Source organism: Uloborus diversus, chromosome 8 (assembly GCF_026930045.1).
Source record: "Uloborus diversus isolate 005 chromosome 8, Udiv.v.3.1, whole genome shotgun sequence".
Lineage (NCBI taxonomy): Eukaryota > Metazoa > Arthropoda > Arachnida > Araneae > Uloboridae > Uloborus > Uloborus diversus.
In genome coordinates, this window is record NC_072738.1 from 55,212,821 (window position 1) to 55,230,223 (window position 17,403).

The 17,403-nt window shown below is 31.5% G+C and overlaps 1 protein-coding gene across 1 annotated transcript in view; it reads right to left on the reverse strand.

Moving 5' to 3' along the window:
• The window catches only part of LOC129228049 (single-stranded DNA-binding protein 3-like), a gene marked incomplete at its 5' end in the record, with an annotated part of 396,346 nt that overhangs the window by 221,818 nt on the left and 157,125 nt on the right, over window positions 1–17,403 (reverse strand). The window contains 1 exon segment of the mRNA XM_054862684.1: window positions 4,895–4,936. Within this exon segment, the coding sequence (XP_054718659.1) occupies window positions 4,895–4,936 (42 nt within the window).

A 17,403-nucleotide genomic window follows, 5' to 3' on the forward strand; every position in this document is an offset into this window, starting at 1 on the left:
GCGCTAATGTTAAGTTTTTTTGAACTGTTCAAAATTGAACAAAAAATTGTTCAAATCAAAAAGTCAAGCATGGGAATGAGGCGTCCTCGCCGAGATCTTTCGAACAAAAAAAAGTTTGATCGAATCGGACTATTCATTCAAAAGTTATTGGGAGGGGGGGGGGACGACAGACATTTTTCCCCATCTCAATACCCTACTTTCCAATTTTTAATTTTTCAATATTTATCTATTTTATTTATTTTTGACTTTTTTTGTTTTTCGGGATATTTTTAAGATGTATTAAGCCTTCTTTCATGCTTTTTTCTTCTTTCTCTGACTTTTACTGGGAAAGTAGGCTAAAAACTGCACAATAGCCTAAAAGTTTCAGTTGGGTAATTCCACGGTAATTGGCTGTGAAGTGTCCCGTACGTAATACTATCTCGAAATATTTATATGTTTTCCATATTAAAAATACAAATGAGAGTTAAAAATAACAGAACAGTTCGTGTTTTGTATTTTCACAGTGAAAAATAAAAATATTTCGTTGCGTATGGGACATTTAACAGCTTTATACCATGGAATGTATGATCCAGGTCTCATTTTCTAATTGGGAATATTTTTTCCCCCACGGGATACTTGCACGATCATCGGAAGATTATTGCTAACTAGCAAACATACCCAACGTTGCCTGGGTCAGTAATAATATTGAGAAGCAATTTATACTTTCCTTTATTTATTTTTAACTGTGCCATGCGGTTTCACCCGAGTTAATAAGACAACAATGTATTAAAAAACTATTTTAAGTACATCACGCTAAAAACATTACACACCCTTATCCGCAACGATGTTTTCCGTTAAATAAGAAAATAGAAAAAAAAAAGGATCAGTAAAAATAATTGAAAACCCCTGCTTTATAAATTAATTTTTAAATGAGAATGGTAATAAGTGCTGAAAATTTTCCCGCCTGCAGCCGGGTTCGAACCCGACACCCTAGAGTTGCTAGCCTAGCGCTTTACCGACTGAGCTATTCGGGAAACAAAAATTCGAGCTATTAATACAACAAAAAAATGCAACATGATTATTATTGATTTAATTTCAATTTATCGCTGCTCCACTCCTATTAGTCATAGCGTGATGTCATAGCCTACCTCAATAAATGGACTAATCAACACATAAAGAAATTTTCAATTCGAACCAGTAGTTATTGAGATTAGAGCGTTCAAACACACAAACTCTTCAGCTTCATATTATTAGTATAGATTTATTGCTTTTAAGAAAAAAATTGAGTGAAAGTCGCAAGTAGAAAATAGTGAAATTACATGATACAATGAACTATTAACTATGGTTCAACAGTTTTCAATATCTCATTTAAGTCACTTTGAAGGGTATCACAAATAACAAGTGGTCATACATAGGGTGTGTAAAACGAATTATTAGTCATAAAAACGTACATAGGACTATTATCCAGTTTCAATTACTAAATTTTTTAAGCTTAACAAATACCCAATTTCCCCCACTTTACGAAAATATACCCCAAACAGAACTGTATTGAAAATATTCTTAAAATTTCTGATCTAATTAAAATAAAATGTAAATTTGGGTCCCTTCCAGCTGGACAGCACAAAAATAGTGATTACAAATTAAAGAAAATATTTGTTTTTGTACGTTTTTTTAAGGCTACAGTTGACAAGCAAGCATTCTCCTAAAAAAAATAGATATGTATGTTCCCATATTAAAATTAAAAACCAGAAAATAAACGTTGTCAACAAGAAGTCTAAAAGATATCATTGAGATAAAAATGTTTTGAATGCAAAATTTGTGAGTTGAAGAAAAATTCTAAAAAACAACCCACTTTACTCCCATTTAAGTAATTTATCCTATAATTAACTAGCCATTCTATAAATGGTAGTCACTATACACATTTATGTCAGCATATATCGACATTTTTCCTAATCCCTATTAGATAACCAGCTTAGGGGGTGGGTGAATCCCACTCTGATACACTGCAAAATACAAAGGTTGATCCAAAAGTAAGGTTCCCATCAATTTTACAAATATACAGCACTGTCTATTCTCATTGAAATTTACATCGTTGGAAAGAAAAAAGGTTTCTCTATTTTTACACATAATCGCCATCTTTTTCTGTGCATTATTGTTGATGGTACCCTAACTTTTGTATAGAGTGGCACAGAATTCCACCGCCAACCCGTTGATTGCGTTTCACCCCCTTTTTTGACTTCGTCATCGCTCTGGAAACGTTGGCCATCAAACATCAAAGTGTTCCTTAAACTTAGGAAACAAGTGGTAATCACTAGACTCGAGCTCCGAACTGCAATCAAGAGCGGAGTGGTTTGTTGACTGTCAACTCCCACTCTGGCGGTGGAATTCTGTGACACTCGATACAGAAGTTAAGGCACCGTCGCCAATAATGCACAGAAAAAAAAAATGGCGGTTATGTATAAAAATTGAGAAACATTTTTTCTTTCCTACGATGTAAATTACAATGAGAATAGACTGCTGTATATTTGTAAAATTGATGGGAACCTTATTTTTGGATCGACCCTCGTACAAAGAACAATTGAGGCAATGAGAAGCAAATTGGACGAAAGTAAACATTTTCCAGTATTGAGTAAAACGCGTTCAAAGTTCCTGTCCTACGTAGTGTTTCACTGAAAAGTTTTTCTAAATTGTGCTGTTTAGCAGCACGTACCTCAGTTACTAGTACAATCTCTTGCCATAAAACAGAGGAGAGGTTCAATTAGCACTTGTACTGGTTTTCTCTACATTTTTAATTTTAGCATATACATTCCTTTGCTTCTGACTGCCACAATTCACAGCTCAGTCCTTAACACAGTTGTATTCGCAGTTCAAATAAACAATAGGAGAGGTTTCAGTCTTTGGATAATGGCGGCTGAAAGAGGTAAAACCACGACGACTGACTTACGTTGGCAGTGGCGCAGCGAGGGGGGGGGGGGAGGTGAAAACACATCCCGGAGCCATTGGTTTTAACATAAATGCAAATTCTAATACAGTAGTTTATACATATGAAAGGGCTGTTCTGACTTTAAAAAAGACACCTTCAGAAGGTATTTTTGATTAAAAAATCACCTTCAGACGATATTTTTGATCAAGAAACCCCCTCCAAAACGTGTTTTTCATCAGAAGAAAAACAAAAACCTCCAGAGAGTGTTGTTGATCAAAAAAAAAAAAAAAAAAAAAAAACCCTCCAGATGGTATTTTTCATCAAAAAAAAAAAAAAAACCTTCAGAAATTAATTTTCATCAAAAAAAACCCCCTCCAGAGTATTTCTGGCTGCGCTAGTGTATGTTGGATATGACCTGTTCAGTGAGATATCTGCTTTGTCCGAAAAAAAAATTAAAATATTTTATTCCCCCTTTGGTTAATTTCTTGAATCATGCAATCTCTGGAACTGCGAATACAATTCATCCCTAAATTTGCACCGAAAACGCGACGTCACTTGTAGTCTCCAAGACAATGATTCCAGGGAAGAGGACTACATGTGTGAAGCTTCCAACAGCAATAAGCGGAAAACCCCGCTCTATTTTCCCCTTTTCTGGGAAAGAAAATAAATGTGGAGAAAAGAAAGAAAGCCTCGCGTTGCTAGGCAACACCATCCCCATCCCCGAAACCGCTATTCTTCACCTAGGCGTTCGTTCCATCTTCGGCCAGGAAGGTCACGGGGCTAGTCGCGATGGCAAGTGGCCAGAAACGGCATGCTTCGACGGAAGTTTTGCATACGATCGGAACAAAAGTAAACAGGCACAATTCTTTTTTTTTTTTTTTTTTTTTTCGATGGTTGGAGGATTAGAAGATTGTCATCTGTATGGTAATCCAGTTAAAAGTCATTCACAAGAACATATGCGATGAGCCTTTAGAGCCACCCATTTGGATTAAGGTTCGTTGCATGCTTCAAATTTATGAGAAAAACATTACAAAACGATTTTCATTTCAAGAAAAATTTACAAACTTAGTAAATTCAGTTGTCATTAATTTTTTTTACAATGACATTTAAAATAACGATGATAACTAAAACATATACGCAAAAATATTTTTAACGTCTGTTCAACGCACCGCATGCATTGAAAATCGGAAGAACGCCTCAAAAACTGTGTCAAGCATATTTTCCTGATTTGTATTTAAATGAAAAATTTGTGGCGCGTAATTATTCGCACTCTTCAAGTTAAAAATCAAATACGATTCTATTTCTTTTTTACCTCCTGCCATGATCTATGTAAGCCTTTCATTTTCCAAATAGAATTAACCATTATCATGGTCTTCATTGCTTTTTTTTCCCCCAAATTTAAATACGATCTCTCTTCTAAATAAAGTCAAAAAGTATTTTCAAGCATTGAAAGAAAAAAAAACCTAGGTATAGTTCTGATCATGCGTATATCTTGTGCCTTTGACAGAGCACAATTGTGCATGAATACTTCAAACAAAACCTACGTTAATTTGAATTTAATAAATTAAATTTAAAATAACTATTCGCACAGCAACTGGTGTCCATTATTCTCCATTAACATCAGCCATATGTTTTCACAGAAACAGATCGTAAGTTAAAGCAATGGACAATAGGAAAGATCTTTTAAAAATGAGGTACAGATATAAAATAAACACGTAAACATTTTGTATTTTCACCGGGGATGCTACGCTACATTTTTTCTACCCTGCCCTCCTAATATAATTACGCAGAAAAATCATACCACATGAAAGTAAAAACCTTCAGCAGCATTCATTCAAACTAACAGCCCCCCCCCAAAAAATAATCCCCCACAACAGACTCCCTTTTCCCCATTAAAAAAAACTTAAGAGAAATAATTGATAGCATCTGTTCCTCCGGATAGAAATATAGTCAAGTATTGAAAAAATGAAAAAAGAATCTAAATGTACTTACGTGTGCAATTCCATTAACTGCATACCCAGAATTGACAAAACCCTAAAAAGAAACAAACGTATAAGATCTCACATGCTAACAAATTGATAACTGGCACAACATGAAGCAGGTCAATCATCATATATTCACTCAAAAACTTTAAACATAAGAAACAATTGAAATTGCAAATCTTTCAAGGTAACGTATTATAGTTAAAACTTGAGAACTACATGCACGACCATTCCATTATCTTTTTCAGAGCCGAGGGAAAATCATTAAGCTTTGAAATATAATTTCTAGGCTATACATTGTCGTCTATTGACTCTAGTAACATAAAAATAATGGGGGGGGGGGTATCCCCCCCCTTTTTTTTTACTTTTGAAAAATAACGTACTGTCATTTGAATTTAAAAAACAGATCAAACACAAAAATAACCTATACATGAACGTGTTTTAGCTTAAGTGAAAGTTTGAGACTTGCCTGAAATAAAACAACACTTTAATGTTAAATAGAAAGGGGAAATAATTTAACGTTTTGTACCACGAGAAGAACAAGTTTCCAGCAAGTTATCATCTGTTATATTGTTTGAGGACAAAGTGAAATAGTTAAGATGACTTACGTTTTCCAAAATGAACTAATATAAAATTTGTTTTGAAAATTTCAATACATAAAGAAAGAACATTAGATTTTATAATAAAACTTGCATTGAAACATTCTTTTTTATCTTTGGCAATAAATTTATGCATTAAAAAAGAGGTGGCAAATTTTCACTTCTTTTTTTCATGGGGCAAAGGGAAAAATTGAATATTTTTCTAAGGAAGTAATTTCCATCTGATTATTAAAAATATTTTTAATCAAATGAATGAGTATTTAAAACAATGAATAAGTTTTTGAATAGATAACAATAAACGAATAAACAAGTAACTTAATTGATTAATATAAGAGACTTCATTAATTAATAAGAAAATATGTGGATGAATGAATAAATAAGTAATTTGTTAAATGAATGATTCAATTACAAATGAATCAATTAGTAGATGAATAGATTATTGATTCAATAAATAATTGAATAAGTAAACGAAATGGACTATTTCACTTTCCCCCATCCACTTTGCTCCACATGTATTTGGCTAGTTGGATAAAACATTCAAAATAAAAATAAGCTCAGTATTAATTGAATAAATGCTGCACTGAATATTAGTTGGTCTCAATATTTAAAATGTTAATATGTAATAAAAACTTAATCTCTTTATGGTGACAAAAGTAATTTTTGACTTGTAATAAAATATTACATGACAATATGAGTATCAATTTTCAAAAAGTGTATCTGTTATCATATGCTTTGATCTTCAGGGATAACATTTTCCTGACTGGAGTAGCTTATATGGGTTACTACATAGTTAAAATATTACCAGGTAGGTTGCGCTTAAGGGGGTCCGGGACACAAAAATCGTCAAATTTTGCAATTTTTTTTTATCATGTAAAAAAATTACTCCGTGTTTTTCTGCTTAAGAGGAGGTTTGAATCTTGTTTCTATCTTAAATAGAACGAAAGATATAATTATTTTTGTTTCATGCACCTGACTAATGTGTACTTAACTTTAAAACTTTAAACGCGTTTTTCTCCATGATGCAATTTTTTCCGATTTCTTGCATTCAAACTCTTATAAGTCAGGAACCGATAAAGATAAAGTAATGAAACTTGGAGCATATCTTTTTCAAACAGTTTACTTTAAACTTTATTCGTCGAATTTGAAAAAAATGTTTACTGCAAAAATTACGATTTAAAAAAAAAAAAGTATCTTCGAATTTTTTGAAATTTTTCTTCAAATATTTTTTATTTAATCAATATTTTTAAAATCGCCGAATAAAAATTAAAGCTTAGATATTTGTGCGTAATTCATTGAAAAAAAATTGAAAATTGTTTAAGAATATTTTGAGTTATAGCAATTTAAAGCAACCCCCTTTTTTATAAAAAAAAAAAACTAATTAAATTGAAATAAAAATTTCTTTTTTTCATATTTATGTTATGATTTTGCTTATTAAATAAATGGTGAATCAGTGCAAAAAATTTCAAAACTCTAAAGTATTTAATAAAAAAATTTTCAAAATGTGTCCCGGACCCCCTTAAAGTAAGGAAAAAACCCACCATTTCACTTTCCCCGTTATTTTGTTTTGCCCCACATTCCAATACTTATAGAAGTACTAAAATCCTTGCTTTTAAAACTATGTATTGAGTTACAAAATTTCTTTTAAAAAATAATTTACAAACATTGATAATTATTAAAATGAGACTTAAGAAGTAAACATTTTCTTGAAAATCATAAACATTTCTCATTTTGGACACATAAAACCACATGTTGAAATTAATACACGTTAGGATCTTCAAATATTTATCAATGTAATCCAAATCACCTATATTCTCCCCCAGTGAATTCTGAAACACTATAGATGCATGCATAGCAGACATCTATGCAAAATATTCAGTATCAAATATTTGAGCACTTCAAGAAAGTTTAGTGCCAATGGTAAAATGAAATTATTCGAAGTAACTCTTTCCTAGCTGTGGAAAATGTAAGCTCCAACAAACCAAAACTAAAACATTGAAGTTTTTTTTTTTTTTTTTTTTTTTTTTTTTTTTTTTTTTTTTTAACTTATGTTGCTGCTACGAGTATTGTTTGAAATTAACTTTATATTTCCAGATCGATGCAAGCTTTATATAAAAAATAAAACTTCTCCGAAGAAAACCAATTTTTTAAGTTCAAAAACAAAATATATATATATCCAAAAACAAAATAAATATATTCCCCATTTCAATAAATAACATACATCAAGAAATTGTTAAACAATTTTTAAAATCATATTTGCTTCTTGAATTCGCGTCATAGACGAAATTAATTCGAAGCCGCACCAATTCAACATGATCTCCACCCCTGTAAATGTCGTTTCCCCGCTACGAGAAACGTTTTCAAAGCTATGGAAAATGTAAGAAATTTAAGAATCAATGAAAATCAATGACCATTTTACAAAGCTCCGAACAAATCAAAATTAAAACATTAGACGGTGTTTTTTTTTTTTTCTTTCTTTCTTTTTTTATTACATCTGTTGTTTGAAATTAACTTTATTTTCCCAGATCAATGCAGGCTTTATATAAAAAATAAACTCGAGAAATTCCCGAAAGAAAACAAACCAAGCAAAAATATCACTACCAAACAAACATCGATTGGAAAAATATATTCGCTATTTCAATAAAACATATAAATCAAGAAATTGTTAAAACAATTTTTAAAATCATATCTGCATCTAGAATTCGCGTCATAGACGAAATTAATTCGAAGCCGCACCAATTCAACCTCAACTCCATCCCTGTAAATGTCGTTTCGCCGCTACGGGAAAAGAGACATTGCCGCAAAGCCGCCATTACGGGGAAATGTGTGCCGAGCAGCTAAAAAAAGGAACAACTCGACGCGAACAGAAGAGAGAGAGAAAGCGAAAATCAAAGTCACGCACGGTATGGCGGTTTGAAAAATGAGAAGGGGGTGAAATAGTATGTTCTCTCTCTCTCCCTCTCTATCTCTCGACTGCAATTCTGCTTTTAACCAACAAGTAACGAGGGAGCGCGAATCGTCCACTTCCTGAACGGCTCATTGGCATTCTGCCCAATTCGTTTGAGGGACACAGACCACTCCACTTTTGGACAATGGCTTTTTTTGGGAGCGATTGGCGGACTGTTTACGCATGGGGCGGAGAAGAGAAAAAAAATAGCATAGGTTGAAATGTCAAGGATGTGTAGATATGCAAAATGAAGCGGCGACGCACGGAATGTTAAAAATAAAATGAAAAATGATCTGCAAGTTTATCTTTATATATAGAGAAAAGCTGACAATCTCAAGTTACATAAATAATGACTACGAAAGATTTCACGCAATATTATTTTATTTCCTTTTCATCTCATCTACATTTCACAAAAATCAAAATTACTGCATGAAAATTTTATTCAAGTGAATTTTGAATAGGAAAAGATGTATAATAAGAAAGGTTTATAAAACATTAAATATCATAAATTCAAAAAAAAAAAAAAAAATGCATTAAAGTTTTATCCACGAGACAAGCAAAAGATGTAATAGAAAAGGTTTATAAATGCATAAAAAATACGTAGTACATAGTTACATAAATATAACAAAGGAAGGTATTATTTTGTTCTTTTTCCATCTCATTAACTCTTTATTTTATGAATTCAAAAAAAAGTGCATGAAAATTTCATCGAAGATATTACAGTAAGAAATGTTTTAAAATGTATAGCATTTTTCATTATGACATATTTTAAATTATGTATTAAATATAGTAGTAAATATGCTGTTTTTTTTTCAAATTCGAGCATTTATAACGCTATTTTTCTATTTTTATGTGTAGTACATTGCAAATTTGAAGCACTATGACCTTAAACCATATCAGCCAAACAGAATTAACAAGACAATTTTTACCTAAAAAAGCAAAGGAGTCCCTGACATTTATCAAATTAAATGCGCCCTTTCACTTTGCAATTTACAGCTTTGCCTTGACTTGCTGTATTTAACCCAGTGGGAAGATTCATATTGAAATCTACCATATCATGCAATAAAGGGTATAGCTATTCAATCAAATATATTACATACTATTGTTGTGAGCATATTGCCCACGCTCAAAAACGCATGCTCAAATCTTGTGAAATTTTGTCGTAATTGACGAAGTTGCTTCGTGAAAAACGCCCCAAGCCAACTTCTTGTCAAACAGACGAAAAATTTGAGATTTAACCATAAATTTCTCAATAAGCAAGAATTGTAAAATTACGAACAATATATTTTATTTGAATCCTGAAAGTATATCAGCAAATCAAGCGCTAGTAAAACAATCGAAGTCCTCCGCTTACTGAAACCGTTAAGGCCAGATAATGGAACCAAATCTATAGGTAATTGTTCATGTAAAACAGAGAAGCTTTCGTCTGTTCTCTGTTTATGTTCCTGTTTATGTTTATGAGTGTCACTAAAATTGTCCCACGTTACGGAATGGCAAGTTCATATTTTCCATGTGGGGGAAAACAGTAAGAATTACGAATACAATTGAAAAAGAAATACGCAGATCAATAATTTTAAGATTGATTTCCTTTTACGAAATCTTGAAATGGCTGCAATTTTAGGGAGGAAAAAAAATGGAGAGAAAAGGGACAGCGGGCGAAAACTTTACAATGCTACGGGCAGGTGGAAGCTACCTGTTCTTTCTCCCAAAACAATTGAGATCCCTTCCATACATAAAGTTTAGAGGATGTTTTACGTTAACGTTTACAGAGGATGTGGTTTAAGTCTCCTCTCCATTTAAAACAAAAAAAAAATGTATCTTAGCTCCTATAACCATATGACGTCAGTCCAATCAAATTTGTCAAAAAAGTTTTTTGAGGCAAAAATTGCAATTTTTGGTGCAGCTTCTCAAAAGCTCTGAGCTCTGAGCAAAAATACAGCATTTTACTTTTGTAAATAAATAAATGAGTGGTTGTTCGAAAGCATACAGAAAATTCGGTTTATAAAAAAGCTGAGGTAACGTTTTTATACAAGCAGAGTGCGAAATAAAAAAATAAATGAACCTTCCTTTGCTCAACCTTCTCAAGTTGACCGATAATATATGAAATATCAACCATCTGACAAAACTCATAACCAAATACCATAAGTTCAAGGTCACCCCTTCCTAGCAACGGAAAACTGCGAAGATCTATTTTTAAACCGCATTATCGGGCATACAGAAACCACACAAATACGCATTCTGCAGTTCTATTCCTCTGCTTTTCTTTTCCGAGAAAGTGGGGTTGAGAGGACAGCCAGCCAGCTAGCCTCTTCCGGGCGCAAAAATAAAATCATTTCAAGGTTTATCAGCCGCCAGCAATTCCAGAAATTTTAAGAAGCCAATGCAAATCAGAACGGAAAGAGAACCAAGAGAATGACAGCAGTGTGCAAGACTCGCACAGTGAATTTCACTATTTCTCCAGACGGTTCCATTACTTCATAGGGAAAAAAACATTATGTTTAAAATTTCATTAATTTTCAACAACTTACATAATCTCAAAACACACACACACACACACACACACACACACAGGGATATTTTTTAATTGATTTTTTGAAACTTCATAAAAAAAAAAAAACACGACTATTCTATTTATGGCATTATTCATACCATCCATATGATCTCAAAAAGTGCTTATGAAGGACGATCATAGATGCGAGCAGAGATATTCCTAGATTTTATACTTAAGGTGTGAAAATTAGGGTTCGCCGATATATATCATGATATATATCCGATATTTATTTTGAAAATATCATACTTTGATATTTTCGATATTTATTTCTTCAACTACGGTATTTTCAATACAAAAGGAATAGCAATCATAGTAATTGTTCATTTATTATAATACATAACCAAAAAGTTATGTACTACCCATATTTTTTTTAAATGTATTAATACACCAATAATATAACTAGTTTTACTAGTATTTTACATTCATAAAATTATCAGTAGTGTAACAATTTTAATTCATATTAAAAGTAAAAATCACAAAAAAAAATCATATTAAAAGAAATGCCTAATTAAATGTTAAACATTGCTCAAAAAAAAAAAAGAAGAAAAGAAAAGAAAGAAAGAAAGAAAGAAAATGTTTTATGACTGTGCACCGACTAATGCATATTTTTTATTTCTGAATCATATAACTAAATGTAGCTAACAGAAGAAAAATGAGTAAAACAGCTAGTGCTAAATTAACTCAATTAAAATTGATAGAAATGTAAAATGAAATATTAGAGATATAAATAATGAAAGAATACATAAATTGTAATTATAATATAAGAAAATAAAGAATGATTTGAGGATGCATTTACTATTTTGAAGACTTTAGTTTGTGCTAATTGAAAATATCGGATATTTATCAAAATATCCGATATGTATCAAAATATCATGATATTTTCGAACCCTGGTGAAAATAAACTTTGACATTTTGTAGAGTGAAATATACGATAAAAGTAAAGACTATAATAGCGGTCAATTCCATAAAAAGGTAAAGACGAAATTTCAAAGGGTGAGATTGAAAGTAGCAAAGAAAGAAAAGACGTGTACTGTTTTGGTCGTTTAAAATTTAGAATGTTTAACTTTTTAGCCTACTTTCCCAGTAAAAGTCAGAAAAAGAAGAAAAAAGCATGAAAGAAGGCTTAATGCATCTTAAAAATATCGTGAAAAACAAAAAAAAAGTCAAAAATAAATAAAATAATTAAATAAATATTGAAAAATTAAAAATTGGAAAGTACGGTATTGAGATGGGGAAAAATGTCTGTCGGTCTGTCTGTCGGTCTGTCTGTCTGTCGGTCTGTCTGTCTGTCCCCCCCTAATAACTTTTGAATGAATAGTCCGATTCGAACAAACTTTTTTTTGTTCGAAAGATCTCGGCGAGGACACCTCATTCCCATATTTCACTTTTTGATTTGAACTATTTTTTGTTCAATTTTGAACAGTTCAAAAAAACTTAACATTAGCGCCTACGGGGAAATTCAAAGCAATTCCGAACTGTGAGGCGAATTTGCTTCAAACAAACTTTGTAGGAAAAAGCTTTTGATAAAAAACTTGTATATAAGATATCTTTTTGATTTGAACAATTTTCCGTTCAATTTTGAACAGTTCAAATCCCTTAACATTAGCGCCTACAGGGAAACTGAAAGTCAATGTAGATTCCGTACTTGAAGGCGGATTTACTTCAAACAAACTTTGTTGGAAATAGCTCTTGACGACCTACTCCCGACTCCGACTCCGAGAATTTAGGGGGACCTGACACCGACTCTGACTCCTGTTCCCGACAATTAATCGGACTCCGACTCCCCGACTTCGACTCTGACTTCGTAGCTTTGGCAAACATTTATACACGGAGGACAAATGACTGACTCCGATTCTTGGATATTCGACTCCGACTCCTTTGCCCCAAAATGAGATTGACTCCGACTCCGACTCCGCTGCTGTGGTTTTAACTGTGAAATAATTATTGTTGATATGATTTGTTTTTATTTTCACGCTAAAGTTTTAATTTAGATATTTAGTTTTCGGTGAATAAACTCGAAAAATATGCCCAGACGATTTTTTTTTTTTTTTTTTTTTTTGACAATGAAAATTATTTCTTTAAGTTGACATTTTATTGTTTTTTTTTATTTTGGTAAGTGCATTAATTCGTTTAAAAAATTATTTTCGGCAACAGGGGAAAAAGAAACGATTTTTTTTTATATGATGTATTTATTTTAATGAACTTATTATTATTTTTTCGTTTTGAAAGCTGTTAAAAAAATTTTTTAATGGAAAGAAGTGTATTAGCTGTTTTGTTTAAAAGGTGCTGCTATTTTATTTGTTCGTTTTTTGAAGAAAAGTAAGGAATATTTTATTCCTAGAAATCAGCTTAAAATATTAAAAAAAACATGTTTGAAAAAATTTGCGATTTTAGCTATTTTTGAGAATATTGATCAGGTACTAGAAAGTAGTATGGGTATACGGGAAAGTAGGCTCGTCTAGTTCTAGACGGAACTTCTTGTTGAACTAGAAAAAGAAATTAAAAAAGATCACAATGTAATGTTTTCAAAAGTCTAATTGTTTTTTTTTTCCATCCCTTATTTTAAACGACGCTAAATTTTTATTTACAATAGAAAGCGTGAATATGCGCATGACTAAATTTTTAGGCGTATTTACGAATTGCGATGCGTTGAATACGCTTGTAAAAGCGTTAAAAATATCGCTGAATGCGAGTGTTACTTCGTGATCTTACAATAGTACACTTTATGATTGCCTTAATGATCACGTGAACTATAAAAATATTGGCAAAGCATGAAAGGAAATGACATTTTACTAACAATTTTTCGATGTGTTTATTAACTATTTCAAAGAATCCGTTTAAATTAACAAAAACATCAAAGTTTATAGCTTGTATAAGATGCTTTGTTGAAACTTTGACATAAAAGCATTCGAACTCAGGAAATTATGAAATTTCCTGGAAACTTTCCCCATGTTTACATACGCTCACATCCTTAAAAACATCCATTAGCGATTTTTATGATTGAAGTTTCATAACTTTTTCAAGACATGCTGCAGATCTTTTCGTAATATCGATAAACATTTACAAATAAATTTTAAGAATTCACTTCAAGTCATACAAAAACATAATAAAATATAGTAACAAAAAAAATCAAAACTTTTCCCTCAAATTCTCTTTCGATGACAGTTTCACGAGTTTCCTCGATCTCTAATATATTTATGAATAATTAAAATAATAACTACAACTATTTTAAGTCACAGTTGCAAACAAATATTTGCATGAATTTTCTGAATTTTTCTCGATTAATAGGTCATTAGAATAAGTGGTCTAAATGACTGTTTTGGAGCGCAGTAGCTCAATACCAGTCTCACCCCTGACATAGCCTGGTAAATGTATCTTGTCTTATAGTGTCAAAAATAAATTAAATAAAAAATATTTAAAAAAAAAATAAAATAAGTGCAATACAGCTCATGAAGGCTACCACGTGACTAATAGATTATAATTTAGTTTTCGTAAATCGCAAAAACATTTGCACACCTTTTTCCCCGAACTTCCCCAACCATTTAAGATTGCATTTCAATTTCAAGTAGACACCGCTGAGACTTGGCGCAAAAAAGTAAAACATCTTCAGAGCAAATAAAAGGTTCGCACAGAATCGAATGGCAATTTTCGTGACTTACTCGTAATTTTTCGCTACTTCTAAGATCGTTTTTCAAATTCATGACATTTCGTGACTTTACAATCGCACAGGAATAGGTTGTCGTTAATGTAACACAAAGGAGGTAAATTCCTGGTTCACTTTTATAATACTAGCTGTAACGTAAGCACTTTATATAATTTAAAAATGTCTCATTTTGTAAATGGGCCATTCCACGAAAAAGTCAACCTTTTGCCGCACGTGACGGTTCCTATATTTCATTAAAAAGTAATAATTTTAAAGGGTAATGTGATGAAATTTTTTGTCAAAGAGATTACTAATAAGTTTGTAATTTGGAAAGCAGAAGAAAAAAAAATGTTTGATTAATATTTTAAAGTATTATTGGAATATATGAGGCGTCACGTGCGGGATAAAATAATTGTTTTCCGAGGAATGACCCCAAATGTGTTTTGAAATTAGAACCTTAAAACAAAGGGAAAATAATTGAAATAGTAATTATCATTACCAGTTATTAAAGCTACTTAAAAAAGTATGAAATTATTTTTTTAATTTGAAATCAACCGAGAAACTCTAAAATTGCTTAAGAAAGCTCAGCGAGCTCAAATTAATTCCTTTTGAGCATTACTGCAGTTAAGATAAGTAGTCGTTTTACTGAAGCATTGCAACTGAGGACTATGAAAATTCGTTTAAGGCAAATCATTTACAGCAGCGGTTCTTAACCTGGGGGGCACGATCCCTCCCTCCCCCCTTAGGGAGGCATAGACGAATTTCAAGGGAGGCGTTAAGTAAAACGAACAACAATTTATTCAATTTTGTGGTCACATGTGAATATTTCTTGAGGGTAATTTAAAAAAATGCTAAAACTGAAGACAAACTTTTTTTCGCCCCGAAAAATCTTTTACAAACGTTTTCCAATAAAAAACATAACTTTTTTTTTTTAATTGATAATATTATTAAACAAGGTTAATGTAATGTAAAATATTTTAGAAGGTTTGAAATCAACCAAAAAAAAGTGTACCAGTCAGAAAGAAAACCGAACAAACTTGAATTAATTCTTTACAGCACTAATGCAGTAAGAAAGGAATTTCTTTTCGCTTGCAGCAACACAGAGCTTAAATTCAGGAAAAATTCTTCATTAAAAACAAAAAGTTTCATTTTGTAAAAATGTTTTTCCAATAGAAATCCACAATATGAAAATAAGTACAAGTCATAATTTATTACTTCGATGAAGCTTTACCTCCGATACGTTTTCGCAATTATTTAATGTACCGCGGAAGTTGAAGCGTGAGAAAGAAAAGAAGAAAAAGGAATTAAAAATTGAAAAACTAAACATTGAGCAGCGGGGAGAAAAGGATGAGAAGAGTGCGTGAACTCATTCCTTTGGCTTTCGAGCATTTAAGTTTAAATTTAAAATAAGTAGAGGGAAGGTTTGAAATGTGCATAACAATTAAAATAGCGTCAATGCTCTTCTGAAAGTCAACGCTCCTTTTTTGTTTCTTTAACTTTTTTTACTTTTTTTTTCCAGATACTTGCTGGAAAAGCAGGAAGTTTAAGAAATCAAGAACTAATTAGTGGGGTATAAATATGCAGGATGACCATCTGAAAACTAAATTAGGATAAAAAAAAAAACTTTTCACGAAATAAATTAAGAATTTCAATACCATAATTATGATAGACGTGAGTTGAGAAAATTAATTTTTGAAAGATTAAACAGTCGCATCGTATTGCGTTCACGGTGAAAGTATTATAAAGTGCACTTAGAGGCGGAGAAATTTAAGGTGGAATGAAACACAAAAAAATGCTTTTAATATCCATGAAATTGGCTTCAATTGCCATTGAATTTTATAATATTAATGTTTGAATATGATTTCGGAAATGAGAGCCACCGCGTACACGGCCTAATCTGGAGATATGATTCTCATACTTTTCGTAGTAAATCACGCTGTATGTCGGCAATATTACATAGAATGTTGGCTTCCAAGAGCTCAATTGTTTCTGATCATACTCAAATTTTAATGCCGTAAAGTTATTAACTAAACAAAGCTAATTTCCAAGATAATAAAACATTTTTCTGTGTTTAATTTCAACTTAATAGTTCTCAGCCTCTGAAAAGAAAAGAAAAGAAAAGACAGAAAAAAGAACCGTTAGCAAGGAAACATTGTTCCGAAGAAAATAAAATAATAACAGAATTTTTGCTTTTAATTGAAATTGCTAAAAGCAATTGAGTAAAGAACTTACAATCAACAAAAAATGAAACTAAAATTCAGTTTGAGCAAATTTTCTACTTTGATAATGAAAACAAAAAACTGGAATACATAAATAGAAAAATCACAACAGATATAAATTTACAGAAATAAGAAAACTCGAAAATTTCCAACCAAATAAAAGAAAAAGTATACAAATCCATTTAATAAATCCTATAACTAATCAATAATAATATTTTCTATTTTCAAATATTATCTTCGAAGATATAACAAAATGCAAATGAGGGATAAATCCATTTGTAATCAATGGTACCTGCACATTGTCAAGAATCAATTACAGTAAAGCCTGTCATTTCTTATTTTTTTGGAAGTAGTACTAGAACATAGGATTCATTGACTAGAGTGCACATAGATAGTGCTCTGACACATGAGCACTAACACTGAAGAGGCAGTAAAATGTAAAAATGCAACAAGGAAAAATACAAAAGGTAAACTATAAAAATGCAACAAGGAAAAATACAAAAGGTAAACTATAAAAATGTAAAATGGAACAAGTAAAAAATGAAAAGGTAAAATGTACAAAT